Source organism: Castor canadensis, chromosome 4 (assembly GCF_047511655.1).
Source record: "Castor canadensis chromosome 4, mCasCan1.hap1v2, whole genome shotgun sequence".
Lineage (NCBI taxonomy): Eukaryota > Metazoa > Chordata > Mammalia > Rodentia > Castoridae > Castor > Castor canadensis.
Genome location: NC_133389.1, coordinates 47,473,279 through 47,495,660, shown reverse-complemented (window position 1 = coordinate 47,495,660; position 22,382 = coordinate 47,473,279). Strand labels below are relative to the sequence as shown.

The following is a 22,382-nucleotide window of genomic DNA, read 5'->3' as shown; positions in this document are numbered from 1 at the left end:
GCAGCTCTTTTCTTGTAAATTTCTGTTAGCAATCTTAAAAGGTATTGGTTATGTAATACATAAGTTCTTTCTTAGCTACCCATCTGGCTGTTGGACTGGTGCCAGGGAAAGACAAACTGCCTCTGCTTTGGTCTGTTTGTATCTGACCCAGACAGGGGCTGGGAAGGTTGTGTGATTGGCCACTTAGCAAAGGATAATTTTGGATTTACAAAAGTAAAGGCAGAGAGGGAGAGAAGGCATACTTTTAACTTCAAATTAATTTTTCCCACTTAGCATACATTGCTTGTCCATGTTTTATTTTTCTTGACGCATTCACACTAAGTGAGAAAATCAAAGCTGCGTCCAGATCACAGGCATTGAAATTCTGGTGTCTTTCTTGGCAAAGCCTCTCAGGCTGAGTAACTAGGTGTGCTCAGGTATCACCCCCCAGCCCCTGGGCCTGACAGTGAGGGCCTGAGATAGCCCACATCTGTCTCCAAGCCCATTGTACTCCCACCTTCAGCAGTCTTGTCCCTTACTGTGTGTGCTACACAAAGATCTCTGTGTACTCTGTGTGCCATGATGTGGAAAAGGATGGAAAACACCGTCTCGGGTAAGGAGAAGCTTCGAGATGTGCCCTTTTAGAACAAGGCTAAAGGAAGTGGGCAGCATTGATCCTGTATTTCACAGTCTAGTCTAAGAAGGGAACAGGAAGCAACAAAGACCTGAAAATGCAAAAGGACAAACAAATACATAGGGATGGTTTGCCTAAAGGTCAGAGGTAAGGCTGGATCAAGCTGGTAGGAGATGTGAACTGGAAAATAAGTGCCTCCCCCACCTTTAATGTTCAAAGTAGTGGTAAATTTACTTTTCTTCATTACTTGCAATTGTCCAAAGTGAATAGCTTTTTGGAAAGCTGTTAAAACAGTTTACAACATATGAGAAATCACTCACTTCCAGTGACCAATAATGAGTCAGTTATTATTAGCTGATGGCAACTGGATTGTGAAACTCAGGTGAGCATCACTTGATTTGGGGTCCTGGCCTGAAGCTGCTTTGTGCAATTTACAGTGTCTTCCACAAAAAATACTCACATGAGGTAGGGTACTCACTTGAGGAGTGTTATTTCTGCTTTCAGGGCCTGTCTGGTTTGATAGCGCAATCACATTTTAGCTACGTGAAAATGTGTGTGGAAACCTGAGTGAACATACCACATTATTGGGCTACTCCAGTGACGCTCTGCGCTTTTTATAGACTTGGCACCACAGGCAGCAGGCCGTCTGCCTGCTCCTTAGTCTGACCCTGGCCTGTAGCATGGGCTTGGCATCACAGACATGAGTTCAAGGTCTGAGGCTGCCACTCATTATCTGTGCAATGTTGGGCAAGTTACATAACATCTGTAAGCCACAAGTTTCAAGTCAGAGATGTAGATAATTATAGACTTTATTTCATGGCATGGCTATGAAGACTGAATTAACAATGCTTGCCAAGAAAAGCTTAATACAGGCTCACTGTCTTTTTTGCCTCTGAAAGAATAATAAAAAGCACCAGTAGAGTGAATGGTAACAAGATCATATATGTGGTCATACCCCCACACCACCCTCCTCATGGCGATCCCAGAGTCTTGTGGCCATCTGGTAGACCTAGTGAGGGACCGAGGAAGGAAACAACTTCGATATCAAGGAGTGATATTAACGTGGACATTGAGAAAAAAAATACCCTGGAAGCCTGACTACCATCCAGTGCAACAAGATTTGCAGTTGAATCAGAATCATCAAAGAAAGAGCAACAGAGGAGATGAACATAATCAAACTTCACTACATATGCGTACAGAAATATCAGAAGCTTCTTACTTTGTACAATATAACATATGCTAATAAACATGAAAAATACAAAGTAATTTGCAAACTTTAAAAAAATCAAATATGATGCACCTCAGTGTGAGCTTCATACTGTGTGGTTCAGTACAAATACATAGTTTCTTCAGAATACAGTGTTAATTTTTCACAACTAATTGTTTTTATTTCTTTCTAAAATCCCAGGCATTTTTGACTGATAGATCCACTGATCATTTTGTTTGGGAAGGGTAAGTTAGGAAAATTTAGTGTTGTTAATAATTTTTAATAATTATTTTTCTGATAAATTGAAAATTTATGAAAATTACACTAATGAAAAGTGTAATTTATGTGATAGGTATTATAAAAAATCAAGGAACAAAACTACAATTGATAGGATTTTTTTTTTTTTTGGTGGTACTAGGGTTTGAACTCAGGACCTCATGCTTGCTTGGCAGGAGCTCTTACTGCTTGAGCCACTCTGCCAGCCCTGACAGAATATTTTCAGTTTTCTACAGAAATATGTTCTAAATCCTTGGACAAGATTAGACATAGTAAATGTGAGCCAAAACAATTAAAAATATGATATTGTTGTCTAAAACTCCAAAGCAGAAATATGCATTTGCTTTAAGTTGCAAGAATAGAAATCAGCTCTTTGGGGATTTTTAAAATTTCATCTCCCTGCCTTAAATTCTTTTGCAACAAGGCAAGAATATAAATAATGCATATAGTACCTCTTGATTTAAACAAAATCCTTGCTGCAATGCTGAGACTGTTGAATTCTCTCTCAGCACACACATGTTCACTCACACAGGTTTGAGTGCTAGTGATGTGGTTGTTTATAATTAATCTTCCAATGAATTAACCAAGATCTTCCTGTCACAGCACTATCTTCTCAGCTGTCTCGTCAGTTCCCCAGCTCTCCTAGCAATGTTGGAAAACACCCCATGTTGCTATCAATTGAATAAGCAAAGAAAAGTTGTCTATTTTGAGGCTTGTAAATTTTTTCAGTATTTTGGTTTGTCCCTGGGGTAATTTTTGGGTTTTTTTGGTGATACTGGAATTTGAACTCTGGGCCTTGTGCTTGCTAGGCAGGCGCTCTCCCACTTCACCCATGTCTTCAGCCCTTTTTGCTTTAGTTATTTTTCAAATAGGGTCTTAATTTTATGGCCTGACCCCCTGACTTGCAATTCTCTGATTTATATGTTCTACATAGCTGGGATGACAGACACACGCCACCATGCCTAGCATTTTTTAATTGGTTGAGATGAGTTCTCTCAAATTTTTTGCCCAGGTTGGCCTCAAATCACCACCTTCTCTGTCTCCACTTCCCATGTAGCTGGGATTACAGGTGTGAACCACTGTTTGGCTCCTTGGCTAATTTTTGATGATACTAGCAATATGAAAATAATACTTTATTCCTCTCTAACAGAAATTTACAGAGGTTCCTGTAGAGGCTTATAAGCTTCTGGAAGCTGGCATAATTTCCTAATGTCCCCAGAATGCAAATGTCTTGGGTCAGCCTGAAGGTTTGTCATTTTAGTTTCAGGAATAATAAAGCAAACACTACAAATACACTTTTGGGGGATGGAGCAAAAAGAGAGAGTGATGGAGACATTGAGGATTTTTATTCTTCTCTTAATGAAATTATAAAACCCATTATATTCACTGTAAAGAACCCAATATTGAGAGAGCATAAAGTGAAAATTAAAAGGGTTCCCTCAATACCAGTCCAACACCCCATGGGTAAGGACAGCTTCTTGTATAGCATTCTGAAAGTTTCTACTGCACATACAAGGATTGTTTTACATTTGTCATTGTGCTTTCTATGCATATTCTGCAATGATGTTCAGTGACTTTTTCCTCTCACTTGACAGTATACTGTAAACATCTCTCTGTACATATAGATTTACCTCATCATTTTTAGTAAATGCACTGTATTATACTGAATAGAACTCCTATGGCTCCTATCCAGGTAACTATTTCATGTATTTAGAAATTTCTTGTTACAAGCATTTCATCAATGAATCTTCTTATATATATTTTTGACTCATACAAGTATTACTCTCTAGGTTAAATTCTTTGAATTGGAATTAATTCCCAGAGCTGACCAAAGGATATGTATATCTTAAATTTTAGCTGTTATTGCCAAATGACCACAAAAAAGGTTATACAAATTTATACTCCCACTGACAATGTATGAGCATTTAAAAAATTTTATCCACATCCTCCAGCCTTCAGCATTGCCAAGCTTTGGAATTGTTGCCATTGTTACCTCATGATTTTATGTGGCATTTAAAAGTATGAATGAGGCATATTCTCTCATGTTTATTAATCATTTGCATTTCCTTTCTGTGAATTGCCCATTTTCCACACTTCTATTTTTTATTTATAATAGTTCTGCAGCACAATAGAGAAGTTAGGTATTTGTGTTTCAAAATGGAAACAATTTTAAATTCCACTGTTTTTTGAGTTGGATCATGGAAATTTTCTTGCCTGTTATGTTTTAATATTTGTGAATTTATTAAATAATTTGTGATGGTATATGAATTTTTGTGTCATTCTATGTTTGATTAAAAAACAGTGAGCTATTTTCTGCTATTTTATGATTTTTTTTCTTGAGTCAGGGTCTCATTATGTAGCCTTGAAATCTTAATCCTCCTACCTCAGCCTCTTGAGTGCTGTGATTTTAGAAGTATGCCACCAGGCCTGATGTGATTTGTGTGTTTATTATTTGATGACTCTTATGCTTAATAACTTGATATAGTTGAAATATGTTTTGATGTAATGACTGTGGACAGAATGTAGATATGTTTTTCTTCCAGATGGCTAGCCAATTTTGCCTATAGTATTGATTGGAGAACACATCTTCTCTCCACTGCTTGCCTCCTTTATTTAAACAAAATAAGTTCAAGTATAGTCTCAACTTTGCTCCATTCTCCCCTTTGTCTGTCTTTATTGGAATTTATATTTTAACGTGCTTTACTATTTAGTCTTCCTTCTTTATCTTCATTTTTTTCTTAATTGATAGAAGGGTAGATGGCTCTACACATGCTGACAGTAAATTTGGTTGTTAGTATATATTTGGGAGTTATGTTCCCAACTAAAAAAATTGTTTCTTCTCAAAGTACTTCTTGAAAGCCTACAGGGTCAGGCATTGTCCTGGATTCTGGGAATTCAGCAGAATTCCCAGAGGAATTCTTCCCAGGAGGAAGAAAGAAGAGTTCCATGTTCTTCCTGAGCTTACATTAGGTGATGGGGAGGAAATGGTAGAAATAAATGAATGTATGATGTCATATTGTGCCACAAAGTGGAATGAAGAAAATAAATCAAGGTGATAAGTTAATAGAGTGAGGGGAAGAGGGAGATATTTTAGGTAAGCTATTTGGGGAAAATTTTCTGAGTAACATTTTGGCATAGCCTTAAATTAGTTAAGGTTCAGTTTATCATATCTAATTTCCTTATAAATAGCTTGACCTTGGTACTGTAGTGTCTAAAGTGAATCTGTCATCTGTCCCTTAAAATCTGCTGCCCTCTGGTTCTCACCATTTTTGTTGGTTTTATTATTATGTTCCTTAGTTGCCTGACGTGAAACTTTTAGGCTGTTTGCTTCTTTCTTTTGCTTCCCACGTGACCAGCTGGTAGGTCCAGGGCAACTCCTCTAGAATGCCTTCCTCTGTCTGTGGCCATTATTGTGATGTGTATAAGAATCATCCACAATGAGGTGATTCTGTCTGCATCCAAACCATTTTCTGTGCCTCCAGGTCTCCTCTTTTCAATATTATAATCTTAACCTTCTTGAACACAGTTTTCCGATGCAAACCTTTGAGCTGCTGGTGGTCAATATTTTTGCCTACAGAGTGAACTCATAGACTGCTTCAGCTCAGATTCAAGATCTTGCAAAACTGAGCTTTGCCTAATTCATTTATCCTTCATTCCAAATGAGCATTCACTATCCACCAGGTGCTGTTCTAAATACTGTAGATATTGATTCATTCAGTTCCCACAATAATCCTCTGAGGTGAGTACTATTAAGATCATCATTTTGCAAAAGAGGAAATTGAGACACAGAGATATTAACGGGTTTGTCTAAAGTCACAGAGCCAGCCCATAGACATACAACATTTCAATTAGGGAAGATCTATAGTCTGGCTTTTAACCAGAGCAGTAATTCTACCTTCTAACATTTCAAAATCCATCCCTGCCTGTGTATGATTGAAGGCTGTTATCCCGGGCACTGTAACTCTCTCCTTAGCTCTGTTTCTGCTTGTCTAAGTGGTTGAGACCCAGCTCAGGTAGCACTACCCTGCTCTCTTCTCTAATGAGCCCTGCCCATAGAGATTCCTCCACTTTTGAACTCCCAGAGTGGGTTCTGGATTGTCACCCAGCCCAACACAGTGGGACATGTGACTTTGTATGTTTGCCTTGTTTCCGAAACTAGACTGCTGATTACTTTAAGGTAGACTCAGTGGCTTACTCCCCTGGGACCCAAAGAAAAACGAAGCTCACACAGTATGTACTTAATATCAATTCTTGACACAGTCATCCATAGGACACTTAGCATCCAGATATTGGTGATACCCTTAGTGTATTTATTTATTTTGGTGGTGCTGGGGTTTGAACTCAGAGCCTTACACTTCCTTGGTGCTCTACCACTTGAGCCACAGCCTCAGCCCTTTTTGTTTTAGTTTATTTTTCAGGTAGGGTCTTGCTTTTTCCTAGACCAGCCTGGAGCATTATTCTTCTACCTATGCTTCTTGCATAGTTGGGACCACAGTCAGGCATCATCATGTCTAGCTTTTTTGTTGGGATGGGGTCTTTTTAACTTTCTGTGTGGGCTAGCGTCAAACTGAGATTCTCCCATCTCTGCCTCCTGAGTTCAACTTTGGTATATTTAAATTAAAGCATGCAATACAAAAACTTAAGAATAAATACAGAGAAATTCAACAAACACTTGCTGAGTATATGCTACACACCTACATAGGTATGTAGCATACACACCTGAGTATATGTTATGCACCAATGAGGCATTGAGCACATGAGAGTTAGTCATAATTGGCCAGGTTATGTAGCAGTGACATACCAATGACACACCAATTCCCAGTAGCTTAAATGAAAGGCTTTGCTTGATCATATGAGATGTCCTTTGATGGCTGCTAGGGAGATTTTGATCAAATTAATCATGCTGGGAGTGAACGCAATAGAGCAGGTTCTACCTTGAGAGGTAAGAGATGCCACATCAGAAGGGTGATGGAACATGGCAAGTGTGCATCAGCTATGAAAGGCTCTGCCACAGTACCACTCACCCCTTCTGTTCACTTGCTCTTGGCTAAAACAGGGGACACAGCCTCATGCAAATTCAAGCAGTGAGGAAATATACTTCCACAGTGGACTTGGAAGGAGAGATAGATAAACTTCTCTGGATAGCTCTCATGACTTCCACAGACAATGGTCTCTGCCTCCTAGAGCTTATTATATGTGGAGAGGATTATGAGAAGCCTATGAGAACTGGACATAAGCAGGTGAAATGCAGCTCAGCTGCTTTTCTTAAGATGTTTATCTGTAAGCTGAGATCAGCACAGCCCCCGCCACAGAAGAGGAAAATGCAGGACAGCTGCTTCTCCTAAGTTGTTTACCTTTAGAGAAGCAGGAACACGGGTTTCTCCTGTTACAGTGTCACACTGCTCCCTGAGAACTGCTGCTCCACCCTGTTTACCACTGGACATAAGAGACTCACTGAAGGAGGATTGCCAGGCTTTTGTTTTGGGGCTTTTTGCTTTGGGCTTTTGCTTTTTGGCTTTTTGATGGGGAAGGCTTTTGGCTCTAGGTTTTCTGGCTTTTGGCTTTTGGGCTTTTGGCTTTTTGATGTGGGAGGTTTTTGGAAGGGAAAAGAATTGATGAAGGGAAAGAATTGCTGCAAGAGAATTGCTAGAGGGGAATTGCTAGCAAGCCTGAGGGCCGAGACTTTAAGAAAGCTAAAGCGAGAACATGGGACGGTGCTAGTCTGCACCGAAAACTTTATACAGAGGCTTTAGAAAAGCTAAGCTAAAGAAAATCTAAAGAGAACATGGGACCATGCAAGTCTAAAGATCGTGACTTTAAGAGTTATGCACATGCAGTTTTTAGGTGTGGCTGTTGGTGTTTGCAAGTCTGAGCACTGAGGCTTTAAGAAAGCTAAAGAGAAAACATGGGACAGAGTAAGTCTAAGGTTTAAGAAAGCTAAAGAGAAAACATGGGACAGAGCAAGTCTAAGGAGAGAGGTTTTAAAGAACTATAAAGGAGTAAGTCCTTCAAGAATCAAGATAGAGAAAAGAAGCAATGAGGGTTGTGCATCTTCACCCGACTGCCCAACACATCTGATCCCACTTTCTGTCTGTCTGTCTATCCTATGTCTCTTCTGAATCTCCAGTTGCCCCCAGTTAGGCCCAGTTAGGTTCAGTAATAACCAGGAGCAAGAGAAAACTCACTCCAATTATAGACTCAGGAGGGGGCACAGACAGAAAGTAATGATACAATAGGTAAGCTAATTATAGAATGTTTTAGAAGATGATTCATGTACGGAAAAATAAAAGTAGAGTAGGGTAAGGGAGATGGGAGTAGCAGCAAGGAATGGCAGCAGGATCTTGGAAGGAACTGGAGTGTTCATTGAGATAGTGACACTGAACAAAGCCTGAAGGAGATGAAGGAATTGGTCATGGGGCTGTCTTAGGAAAAAGGTTCTAGGAGGGAGCAGCTGTGAAAAGTGCTAAGGTGGGAGCACCTCATGAATTTTTGGAAAAGCAAGGAAGTTTACGCAGCTGCAGCAGATGGGGATGGTAGAATGTAGCTTGCCAAGACCAGACCACGTGGGGTTTTGGAAGCCTTGTAAGGATTCTGGCTTTTTCTCTAAATGACATGGGGAGCCAAAATAGGGTTTGAAGCAGAAAAACAAACAAAACAAAAACCCCAAATATGATTTTACTCTTCTTTTAAAAGGACCTTACTAAGGATGGATATTTGGAGTGTAAAGGTGGAGCCAGGGAAGAGTGAGAGAGGGACTGCAGGGTCCAGGTGAGAGCTGGTGTCAGCTCACAAGAGGTGATAGCTCTTTTCTTTGCCTTGGGCTCTGATTTAGATTTCTTTCAAGGGTGTGTGTTTCATAATGCAGTTGTAGTTTCAAATGCTGCATAGTTCTACAAATGAAATCATGTTTCTTCTCATGACCCCGATGGCCTCTACCTTCTTCTGACTTGACCCTTTGACACTCTACTCCTTGTTCACTAGCTCTGGCTACATTGGCCTCCTTGTGGTCACTTGATTACACAAAATTCTTCCCAGTCACACGCACATTCCCTTTAACCAGAATATACTCTCCCTTTTCATGTCTGAGCTCAAATGTCTCATATTTGGAAAGTCTTTTCTGACCAACAAGCTTACAGAGTCCTCTCCTACTTATTCTCAGATACATTACTCTGTGATTTTTTTTTTATAGTCTGCAATCCTATTGTTTACTTAATTACTTGTTAACTGTTTCTTACCACTGGAATGTAAGTTCCACAACTAAACAGCTAGGATTTTGTCTGTTCTGTTCTGTGTATTATTCTGTGGGCCTGGTATAGAGGCATGGCAGTGTGTGTGTGGACAGCTACAATCGTCTTCCCTTACCTGTGTTTTCTCTTTCCATGGTTTAAGTTACTCATGGCCAATAGTGGTCTGAAAATAAAAAGTGGAAAAGTTTGGAAAAAAACAACTCAAGTTTTAAATTGCATGTTGTTCTGAGTAGTACTCTGTCTGGGAAGTCAATCATCCTTTAGTCTAGTGTACCCACTCTGTATATGTTACTTCCTCTATTTGTATGTGTACTATCCTTGGTATCAGGTCTTGGAACCTATCTTTCACCAAAAAAGGAGACCACTCTGATGAATCAGTTGTCACAAAAGATAAGTGAAGAGACAAAAAATGAAGAACAGTGAGTGGATTAAAGACCCAAGGGAAGTTAAAGAGCTTTTCAAGTATCTTATAAAAAACTTGAGAAGGTAACACTTTAGAGGGGAAAGTATCTTTTGAATACCATTGCACTGAGTGTGCTAGGTATTACCAAATTCTACTATAATGATCTGTTTCATATCTTTTTCTTCCATGTAGGGCTATGTGTTAATCTTTTTACACCTGGTGCCTAAGTGCTTGGCAAATATTTATTGTACCAAATTGTTCTGACTTCATGTCTTCAAGTTCTCATGCTGAGTTCTCTAATCAGATCCGTATTGAATGTAAAATCTTATCATAAATCTTGTAGTGCCTTGATGGAAAAAAAGAACTTTGCATGTATGCCATGATCTTTTGGACCCATTAAGACATTTCTAATCAAGATACCATCTAGGCCATACATTCTATTAACTCTATTTTACTGTGTTCCATTAATTCATGACAACATAGAAAATCTGAAGTACAGGACTGTAACTATGACCTAGGCCAACTCAAGGAGGTGCTATTCCTTTTCTGAAGGTTTAAGACCCAATACGACTTGACATGAAAGAAGTAAGAGATAAGAAATAATTAAGATTAGAAGCAGTATTCAGCAGGCTGTAGTAGGCACACAAAGTTCTTTGGGTGAAGTAAACACAACACTTTCTCTAGTAATGCTCCTGATCACAGATGGAGTTTCTTGAAAGATCAGAGAACATTCCAGAAAGAGAAGCTTGAGGAATGTGGGGGAGGAAGGAGTAGGTGGAAACCAACATGTGAAGTATGTTTTGGAATCTTCTAACTGATGTTAAGTTTATTTCCTCTGAAAACCTATTCATGATTTTAAGTCTAGGTTAAAATTTTGTTTCAGGTTGAGAATTATTTTCTTTATATTTATATGGTGCATGACAGCTTTCAAATATTTGCAACATTCATGATCTCATCCGAGCTTCCCAACTACCACATAGTAGGCAGAGCAGGCATTATTATTTCCACTGTAGATATGAGGAGAGGTCCTGAACTCTGGACCCCTCGCTGAAAGCTAAGTAGCATTGCCGCAAACATGGGTCTGTTGACAACACAATTGTGTCCCATAACTGTAGTTTGTTATTTAAATCTACTGCCTTTATAGATGAGGGTCTCCTGGCCAAGATTTCAGGTGCAAGTGATCTAAGGATGGGCTTTAGGAGAAGCCAAGTAACAGGTAGGTATGACAGGCCAGGGGAGGGGAAAGAGCACAGACTCAGCCTGATTTCTGAGAAAGGCCCTGTAGAGCATTAGTTAATCCAGAATGTCTTCACCTGGAGGCAGAGGAGACTCTAGGTGAAGTATTCCCTCATGCTTCCACATATCATCAGGGAGGACCCAGGGCCTCAAGCAACCTGCAGGGTTGTGGGAGTGGCAGCCTGTCATCAGCTAATCAGGAGAACTAAATTAATTACTATAAGTAGAATAAGAGAAAATGGTTTGGAATTTTAAAGCTGTCATATGAATATAAGAAATCATGATGCATCTTTAAGGCAGGTGGGGTCATCTAGGAACCTTCTTTGAAATCAGAATTGAGAGCCTGCAGTAAAGTCTGACTCTCCCCAAGGACTCTAACACGCTCATTCAGAAAAAGGGATGTGGTCAAAGCTGTTCATTATTTCAGTGAATTTACAGAAATTAATTCCATTAACTCATTTTTCCAGACAAAAGGTCAAGTCTAGAGGACTAGTAATTTAGCTTCAAGTCTCATAACTGATGAAAAGCAGAACCTGACTCTGAACTCAGGTCTCCTGATGTCCTATCCAGAGTCTTTCTGGAGGTCCACATGTTGAGCATTAGGAAGCAACTTTTCTTTCAATCTGGGCAACGTGGAGGTCAGAATCCAGAAGGGAGAGGCATGGGGGTCCTACCTCAACTGATAGCATTCCTAGAACCCACTTAGAAATAAAGGGTGAGTCTCTCCAAGACTTTTGAACTCCTTCTCTTCCCCAAGGCTCCCACAAGACAGGAAGCACTGTGTGATTCTCCTGTAGAGGTTGTGTGGTGTGGCAAAGTCATATGAACAAAGGAAGCCACCAGGAAACTGAGGCAGGGAGGCTAGGGCAGGAGTGCGGCATTGCTCCTTAGATGGCCATCATAGTAGCACTGGTGATTTGATGGTTCTCAGATTTAAACGAGGAAAAAGTCCATCTCCTTGCATTCATTTTTGTGCAGCAATATCAAGTGTGTATATAGCATCCTGGGCTAAAGGACTTTTAGCTTTTCTTTTCTTGTTGCTCTTTCATAAGGGATTGGGAAATAATGAGAAGGAGATGAGGGGTTGAGGCACACACATGCCTTGCCAGGCCCTCTTATGAACTGGGAACATCCTCGGTATAAACACCATAGAATATTTTATGAGAAGTTCAATATGCATACTCTATCTTATTGTTTTAAGAGTCTAAGGAAAATGTGCATCTCTAATGCCAAAAAAAAAAGAGTACTAGCTAATATGTAAACCCATTTAACTTGTACTGAAGTTAAAAAAAGAAGTTTAAACAAAACCCAGATGGAAGCTGTCTAAATGCTTGGGTTAGAAAGAAGATTGGGTCAAATACAATAGCAAGTCCTAAAGCAATAGCCTGCTGCAGGGAGTGCAAATCTATCCGTATTTAGTCTAAATGCAGAGTGACCTTTCACTACCAAGCCTTGAGCTTAAAGTCAGCTGCAGTTATTGGAAATCATTTCCAAAGGTCATTTGTTAAAAAAAAAAAAAAAAGGATTTAAAGATACCTCCCATACATACAGAAAGCCAAGTCTGTGAAGCTAGTCAAAAGTAATATGGGGGGAAGGAACACTTGCAGTTTTGGGAACATCTAGGGCCACACAGATATCAACATAATTTTCTATTTTTATCTGTTAGTAGAATTTTTTCCCTATGTGTTGCTATGTGTTGCCACACTATATGCATTGTAGAAAAATAATATGCAATGTTATGCTTAAGAAGAAATTACTAAGGACTTTTCTTTCATTAGATCAGGGAAAATATTACACTGGAGCCAAGTGGAAAACATTCCCATAAGCAGAAAGTCTGATTCTTATTCTAAGTGGTGACATTTATATGCAGGGTGTCCAACATGTAATTAGAGATTTTTCGAAGGGCATATATAGCTGAAGTCACTAGGGCATGGTTGTATGCATTACCTTAATAAGCTAAAAAAAACTTCTGGGCTCAGCAGGAGAACAGAAATACTCCTCTGCTCATCAGTGAATGCTAAATGAATACTCTTTTTAGAAGCAGGCAGGAGAGCAGGTATGTGTGTAACAAATAAGTCATGCTTTGATGATTTTCAAAGGCATGCTCTCTTCTCCTCTGTTTTAATTTTTCATAATATAAAGTAATGTTTAATATGGACAATTGATTTTTGGAGAATAAAATGGAAATTAATGATAAATTATTCAATTTTGTTTAATTAGGAATCTCTTTGTCTTTAAGACTTTCTTTTTTTATTTTTTATTTTTCATTTCTTTTATTCATATGTGCATATAATGTTTGGGGGGCAGGGGAAAGGGGAAGAAATGACCCAGAAAAGACTTTCTTTTTATGTTCTTCCTAACTGACCCCTCTTCCTTTCCTCATTTCCTGATTTTTGTGTTAATATAATTTTCTTTTCTTTTATTGTTTTATATGCATTTTATATATTTATCCCTTTCTGAGTTGGGTTCCTTAAGGAAAATGATAACATTTATTTAGATGACTTATTTAGGACCTATATGTTTATGAAGTATGATATCAGAGTATTGATAATCCTTTCATTCATTGCTCCAATAAAAGTGTATTGGCTTCTATCATGTTCTAGAAGTCTCTTAGTCCTGGAACCTACATAGACTAAAAATAAGAAAGCGTCTCTGCCCTCACAAATGTTGATCAGCTTTTGTAAGCTGAAGAGAGAGGTGTCTACCATCTTGTATTGGTGATGCAGAGGAGCAGACACTGCTCAGAAAGAAAGCTAGGTTCCAGTATTGCTCCTAATTCCAGCCTTGTAACCAGAGGCAAGAAACTTCATCTGATTCTTAGTTCTTCAACTGTAAAATCAGAAAAATAATATCAGTCCTACCTACCTCACAGGGCTATAGAGAAAATAAAAATGAAAGTAAAAGTTTTATGAAAACGTCTCATAAATTATAAAGTGTTATGCAAATTAAGGCACTAATTCACTGAGTAAATGACAGATCCATTGTCTGGGTCAGAGACAAACAGAGTGGGTCCTCTATAGAAGGATAAATCTGAGAGAATCATGACCTTAACCAATAAGCATTTTCTAGGTGACCTGTGTGACATGGCTTCTATTTGTGGTTTTTGTCATTTGTTTTGAGGTTTGAGGATGTTACTCTGTGCCATTGCCTCTTGGAAATGTGCTCATTCCATTTTGTTATGAGAATGTGGCTGTGAATAGTTCTCCTATAACATGTGAACACTTCATGCCTGTTACCCTATTGGTGACTAACCCTGATACCTCTCTTTCATTACCAAAGCAGTACTTGTTTATAATAGCATATTTAGGGAAAAGCCAAATAAGAAAAATGAGAAAAATATCACCCATAAGATCATCACTAACACTTTCTTTTTTCTTTTTATGGTACTGGCGTTTGAACTCAGGGCTTTGTGTTTGCTAAGTAGACATTCTACCACTTCTGCCATATCCATAGCCCTTTGTGCTTCAATTACTTTCCAGCTAAGGTCACATAATCTTCTCATCTCCACTTCCCAAGTAGCTGAGATTATAGGTGGCCTTCCTCTGCATTTTTGGGGGTTTGGCTAGTTTTATACAGCTCTGAAAAAACCGTATGTCCAATGTTATAGGTTCCTTTAATTTCCCACATAACATTATAAAGTACAAATTTTCTATATTTCCATTTCATTTTTCCTGTCTTATCATTCAAAACTCAAGTCCTGCATCATTTCCTTTGGTAGCTTCATCTGTCCTGCTGATTTGATTTACAGGGCTTCATCTGCAGTCTAATGACATGTTTATGCCACCACTGGAATCTATCTCTCTTCTTCCTTGATAAGTTAATTACCCACTTTACTATGAGCTCCTTCAAGTTGGAACCATGTGTATTTGACCCTATAGACACTGAGCCTAGATTATCACACGGCAAAAGTTGCTCAGTAAGTATTCAAAAAATTATGTGTGTCTCTCCTACACTCTACTGAGTCAATAAATTATAATTTCTTTAATAATTCTTCTGCTGCTGGTCTGTATTGTTGCCACAAATAATTATGCAATTACAATTGTCAAATAAAATTTTTATGTTTCATGTTTTAATTTTTAAGCAAAAGTTTCAAAGAAGAGAAATTCTAGATCCTAGCATTTTTTATGACTTTTGATATGTGTTGCCCAATTGCTTTTAAAGAAGCTGTATTGTTACCACTTCTAGGCTATAACTAATAATTTATTAGTCTCAATTAAGATATCATAGATATATCTTCTTCCGAAGCCTTCTGTTTTGTTGCCTGCTCTACCCTCAAGCTTAGGTATACCTCTTCTGTACTTCCAAACAACCTTCCACCATAGATTTATGGTGCTCTATTAAAGTCATGAGTTTACTTGTCTTTCTTCCTTATAAGACCATGACATAAGACAAGGGACAAATGTTATTAATTTTCACAGTCCACAAAGACTAGAAATATAATAGATTTCAATATATTCTTATTAACTACACAGAACTAGTGCTTAATCTAACTATATTGACCCATATGCCTAAGGATAGTAACAGCAATGGTTATTATATACCAAATGTAACAAGGGGGGGAGAGATAGATTACCTATTTAGTAGGCTTCTTTACTCTGGAAATCTCGATAGAATTAATATTCAATATATGCTGTAATGTTCAGTTATTCAAGGATTCTCGCACTGGAGTTAGGAAGTTCCACAACACTGAATTTTCCCTTCTCTATCAACCTGCCTTTACTCCACTTTACACGTCAGATTTCTTTCCTCTAAAAATTCCTATGGCTTATCATTTCAGCATGCAGATTCAATTACTAGTAGTGCTGCCTACGGCAAGAAGTCTTATCAGTGCTAAATCTCTTAAAAAAGAAAGTCCATACTTTTCTTGGAAAAAGATTTTATAATTTATAGTGGCTAATAATGAATATTTTACCAAGGGCAGAAAATGAGCAAAGTGGTATTCAAGAGGTTATGGGATAATTTTGTAGCAACCCATTGGCCAAAATAGAAGCTTGAATATGTATATCTTAAATCCTAATGCAGGAAGTATATGTAAAAATTAAGTGATCTTACAGAATATATGTACAGTCTTCCTTCAAAATGCAGATTAATAGTTATCTATATTGAAATGATCCTTAAATATGTAGGGAAAGTCCTGTAATATTAATGCAAATGGATTAAGGCCACAGGAGGCTTCTTATTTTGCTATTTCCTCACGTATTTTACTAACAAGGATTGAAATATTGCAGTTTTTTTCTAGTTTCCCAAACTAAGAAGTGGATTGGGAAATTAGAATCAGTTATAGATTTAAGTTAATATTTTAAATAAAGGCTTTTGCCTAAAACCCCATGAGATATCAGTAAGAGCAGCTAAATGTTCATTTTTAGAAGGCCAAAACACAAATATGCAAAACCAGGCAAAGTTCTTTTCACATAAATGCCAAGTTATTAAAAAAAATCTTGCTCATGACACATGTAGATATGATGCTTATCCTGCATGGTGAGGTATCCACCTTTATTCCATTCACAAAAGATAGCCACTCATATCCGGCATTAATCAGTGTGTGAATTCCTGACTTACTTAGCTGCAGCAAGTATTTGCTAAGTGGTGTGTTTAGAACAGGGCGGCATCAATCATTCAAGTGCTATTAATTTCCATTGTAATGAGCACTTGGGAATGAACAGTAAGCTCATTGTCCAGGAATACATGTGCTGTCCTGCTGTTCATCACCAGTAAACATGAACTCATTTTCAGACTCTCGGGACTTGCCTCTGGCACATGGACTTTGGAGGTATGATTTCTGTGGGTAATTATCCCACTTTGTACGTGTACAGTGCTTTGTTGTTAACAAAGACTTCCATTACACTACCTTGCCGATCCAGTAGAAGCAGAGGCCTGACAATTTAATTACCACTATTATATTTAAAGCTAACTCTGATCATTTCTGACAAACCCTCTACCTTTGTCAGCAAATTCACTGGGTTGAATCAACTTACTAAATATTTGTTGAATCCAGTCCCTGTTTTCCTCAATCCTGTTGTAGCCTTAGTTCAATTTCTTATCAACTCTCTCTTGATCAGTTTCAACATTTGGTCTTCTGCAGGCCAGTCTCCCATCCTCCCCTTCCCACTTCCCAATCAATCCTCCACACAGCAGTCAGAATGACCTTTAGAAAAGCAAATCTATTATGCTATTTTCCCTCCTTAATACCATTCAATGGCTTACAGCTGCCTTTAAGATCAAGTACAAACTCCTACACGGAGTAAACAAGACCCAGGAGGCTCTACTGACCTGGCCTCTGCCCAGGCGCAGGACTCAGTTTCCTAACATTGAAAAGATTATGCTGACCCACTTCCTAGTCCCTTCACCCATATTTAATTAAGAATAAAAGGATAAACCATAAAACATAAAGCAAATATGTAGATGTAGCTAAAACAATTTCTTAAAATATCCCTGATTACAAAATGATAAATTCATAAAAACTAAACTCTTACTCTTTTTCATCTGTTGCTCTGTGTTGTAAGTCACCTAAGAATATGTATCCTTACTCTGCCAATTAGATGATCCAGACCATCAAGAAACAAGATAGTAGCATCAGCAAGACTCCACATATGCCTTTAAGCATCTCTTTTACTCTCTCCTCCCTTCTATTCGTCCTTTCTTCTCTCCCTCTTTTCTTTCCGTTCTCTCAAGGTAAGTTCACTGTATGTTAGGCACTGTGCCAGCCACTGTTGGAATCTGGGGTCACAGTGAATAGGATATTGTTGCCAGTTTCAAGGAGCTCACAATTTGGAAGGAGAAGTGAGAAAGGGATTACAGAGCCTTGGAAACATTTCCAATCGTTTCTCAAAGACCTCTCTGACTTTTATCTCTATGGTCCTTGGCTTTTTTTTTTTGTGGGACTGGATTTTGAACTCAGAGCTTCATGCTCGCAAAGGGGGCACTCTACTGCTTGAACCATTTTGCTCTGGTTATTTCAGAGAGGGGGTCTTGCCAACTGTTTGCCCAGGCTGGCCTTGAACTGTGATTCTCACAGTCTCAGCTTTCCATATAGCTAGGATTATGAGGCATGAGCCACTGTGCCGGTGGTCCTTAATTTCTTGAAATCTCTATTCATTGCAACTTCTTTTTCCATATGAGAGTTTTTCAAGTATTTATTAATTCACTTAAAAACTATGCAATTTCATTTTTCATATAGCACCTTTTCAAGAAGAAAACAATAAAATTCATTTATTCAATAATTGAATCAAACACTTGTTATATGCCCTGTCTCGGAAATCCAAAGGCCCCTGTCTTAAGCTCCTTATTCACTAATGGCAGAGACAGATAAGCAGACAAAAAGTAACAAAGCAAAAAGTGCTAAATATTGGTGAGAACATGGAAAAAGAGAAACTCTCATATGCTAATGGGGGAACATCTTTTGTATGAGCACTTTATAAAACTCTTTAGGAAATGGTATTGACCAAAGCTGAGTCCATGCTCACCCCACAGTCTGGAAATTCCATTTCTCATTGTACAGCTTACTGGAAATGCAGGCACACAGTCACCAAAACAAATTGTAAAAGTGCCATGTCAGTGGGAAGAAGGCTATGGACTCATCAGAGAAAACCTGGATACATGTACAGTTTTGACATATTTTGTTTTTTAGATTCTATTTTTAAAATACTGGGGTCTGAACTCAGGGCCTCACTAGGCAAGAGCTCTACTACTTGAGCCACTCTACTACTTGAGTCTAAGTTTCTTAGACTTTTAATGCCAAATTCCAAGTAAGCAGTTGGGTTAATGAATCTGGGGTCTAGAGAAAGATCTGGGTGTAAGTTTTAGGATTAATAGTATGCATCTTGAAGGTTGTTACCATGGTATAAAATGAGGAATGACAAAATAGCATTGTGCTATCTTAGGATTAGAAAACTGTAGACAGAGGAGGAAGAAGGAAGGAATGTGGGAACCATCTGCTGGTGAAACGGGAGATAGAGGTGTTATAGACACTAAGGGAAGACTGTTTTCTGAAGAGAAGGGAGTGATTGAACATGTCCAATGTTTCTGACAGTTCTGATGAAGATGAGGACTGAGAATCAACCATTGTTTCTAATAATAGGTTGACCATTAGTGACTGGCCCTGATTTTGTGAAGCAGGGAAATTTGAATGATGTGGTGATTAATTTTGGATACAGGGAGGCCTAGAGACTGGTGAAGTATTGTTTTTGGGCTTGTCCATAAAGGTGTTTCCAGAGAGGATAACTATGTGGGTTAGTGAACTAAGGGGGAAGATCTGCCCTGGGTGTAGGTGGACAATATCTAATTGGCCAGGGGCCCCAGTGGAACGGAAGAGTGGAAGAAGGGTAAATGTCACTCTCTGGCTCTGGTGAAATGTGAACCCACAGTTGTGCACATTCTCCTTATATCTTTGGAAATCAAACTTTGGATTGTTTGGATTTTAAACTATGGCACTTATAGTAGCCCTCCAGAGACTCTCAGGGCTGTTGGCCTTAGAATGAAGGCTGCTTTATCAGCCTTAGTACTGCTGGGGGCTGCAAGCTTCTTGGAGTGAGCTATGCTTCTGACCCTTTTGCTCTCCAGCTTGCAGATGGCCTATCTTGGATTTTTTAGCCTCTGATTATGTGATCTAGTTCACCTAATAAGCCTCTTTATGTAAATAGATGTCAATATATCTAAATACACATATACATCTATATGTGTTCTATTGTTCTGTTTCTCTGGAGACCCCTGAGTAATACAGGAAACTTTTCAGAATGAATGGACAAGAAGACCTTCTCTGGAGAACACTACTGCAGAATACAGAGCAGTGGGGAGTAGTTGGGAGGGAAAGAGGGGCTAGGAGAGGATATTAAGTATGGTAAGAAGAACAGCATGTTTGCTGAGGGAACAATGCAGAAAGAGGGGGAATTGATGTCATTATTTACCATGTATTTTCCTCCTTATGTCCCATTCCTATGTTTATTGATCCCTCCATTGTTGAGGCAGAGTCCACTCCACATTCTCACTTCCAGGAATCCATCAAGGTAGGGCTCAGGAACATGAATTTCTACTTTGGCAGAATTTCTGAACTAAATTCTGAACTAAAAGCTAGTGACTTGAAGAAGACAGACTCTGGCTCTATTCTGAGAATAGATGGTGGCAAGAGCCTGGGCACAGAGGATGTGAGAATGAGGAGAGTGTTATTTTTTTTTTTCCTTCAAAGGATTTTATGATCATTGAGGGTAAGGACTGACTATCTCTTATTTACTTCTGAACATTGCACAATTTCTGACATAAGAGAAACTCATTAAATGAGTGATGAATAAATGTATGGATATAGATTACAGTGTTAACTTTCTGCCTCTGTGATGAATACCAGATGAATAATTTATAAGAAAGACAGTCATGTCTTCAGTCCATGGCTGGTTGACACCATTGTTTTCGGCACAGCACATCATGGAGATTGCAAATGTGGAGGAGCTGCATATTTTATGGAACCCAGGAAGCAAACAGAGGAGGGGCTAGGGTTCCAAAAACCCTTCAAGGGCAAACTCCAATGACTTAGCTCCCTTCCAGTAGGTCCCATCTCCTAAAGATCTCACCACCATCCAGTTGTGCCACAGACTATGGAGCAAGTCTTCAACACACAGGTCTTTGTGGGACCTTCAAGGTCCAAACTACAGCTACTAGTTTCACTTAGTTGGTTGGTTGATACATTAGCATGTGAATAATCCACTTCAGGACTGGACTTCAGAGACTGTGCCTTGATTAGTGGTTCTTAATCAGCATAGATTGACAGAATTAAAGATTAAATTGCCTGGAAATTCTTGTTCAATAAAGCAATAAACAGGGTAGATTTTTATACCTTGAGATCAGATCTTGTATTTTGGTATAAACTAATAGGACTGTGTAACATTTCACAGGATGCATTTAGTATTAGAAAAGGAAAAGAACAGGGCTAGAAAAAAGGAAACAACTAGTTCCCCCCCCTCCCCGAGCAAAGCAATGACATTAAACCACTACAATGCTTGAATTTAAAGTGGATATTTTAACTTACTTGCTTTGTGAATCCTCCTAGTCAAGTATCTGTAAGTATGCATTTGGAGGATCTTTTATTTAGAAGTTTTCATTTCCTTCTAACTAGAGTCAGATATACCAAACACAACTCAAACACTTTAATGCATTTCATAACTTCAAACTACTCATTAATAACATTTTTTTTTTTAGAGCTGGGTGTGGAGTTGCATAGCTGTAATCCCAGCACTTAAGAGACTGAGTCAGAAAAAAAAAAAAAGAGACTGAGTCAGGAAGATTGGGAGTCTAGGGTCAGCCTGGGCCACATAGCAAGACCTCATCTGAGGTGAGGTCGGGTAGAACATTTTTCTAATAGGGATGACAATGTCTGTTCTCCTCCCTAAAGTGGCAGTTGGTGGCAGCCAAAGAGTGGGAGGACCTCTTTGAGGCACAAATGCTTCTCCATAAATTCTAGAGGATTCGTATTTCAGGCTATGCACACAGAGCTCTCCGTGGCTAATCTTAGCACTGCAGGTGTTACTTGGTCTTAACTCAGAATATTGCTACTTTGAAGTAAAAAAAAAAAAAAAAAAACAAACTTAGTTTTTATAAGCTTTTCTCAAAAATGAAAAAAAAATCACAGAAATTAAAGATAATTTAAACATTATATTTCATTTTTTGGGGGGGGGAAATCAAAACTTTTAGGTCCAGAAATGAAGGTGGATATAGAATGGTGTTAGCAAACTTGTGCCATAAATAATAGCAAAAGAGCTCAAAAAATCTTCTTTATCTATGAATTTTTATACTACCATCTTTGGCAAGATTCTTATCAAGTCAAAATACTACCACTAAGTCACTGGAAAGGTAGTTTAGTAAATCTTAGTGAAAATGGGGCAATGACAAATGAGGAATTAATATGATAAATGAAGAAAAGGGAAAAAAGTAAGGAATGAGAGACAGAAAGAGAAATTAAGTTCAATTTAACTGCTTTTTAGAAGATTGCAATCCTAAAAATCTGTAACTAGGTCTAGGGGAAAAGAAAGCAAGGAAAATCAGCTCCTTTGTTCTGCATGAGGCCACTTGGAAACTGAATGAAAGCACACAGAGAAATTTTGGTTTTAAAATAGCTAGATGTATTAATTTGCTAGTTGCCATAACCAAATATCACAGGCTGGATGGGTTAAACAATAGCAATTTATTTCCTCTCAGTTCTGGAGGCCAGAAGTTCAAGATCAAGATGTCTGCAGGACTGAGTTCATTCTGGCCACCCTCTCCTCAGCTGTGGATGGCTGTTTTCTCCCTGTGTCTGACTTGGTCTTTTCTCTTTGTCTATGCACATTCAATGTCTTTGTTTGTGTCCAAATTATCTCCTCTTAGAAGGACAGCAGTCAGAATGGATTAAGGACACCTATAAGGCCTCGTTTTTAA

General features: G+C 38.5%; 1 protein-coding gene across 9 annotated transcripts in view; it reads right to left on the bottom strand.

The window, feature by feature from the left end:
* Window positions 1–22,382, bottom strand: part of Chst9 (carbohydrate sulfotransferase 9) — a 257,514-nt gene that overhangs the window by 57,672 nt on the left and 177,460 nt on the right. The window contains exon 1 of one of the 9 annotated variants that reach the window (XM_074070108.1): window positions 9,459–21,526. The exons of the other annotated variants lie outside the window; for them this stretch is intronic. Coding sequence (XP_073926209.1) covers window positions 9,459–9,477 — 19 coding nt within the window. The 5' untranslated portion in view covers window positions 9,478–21,526. Of the gene's footprint in view, window positions 1–9,458; window positions 21,527–22,382 lie in introns of those variants that run through there. 9 annotated transcript variants of the gene reach the window in all.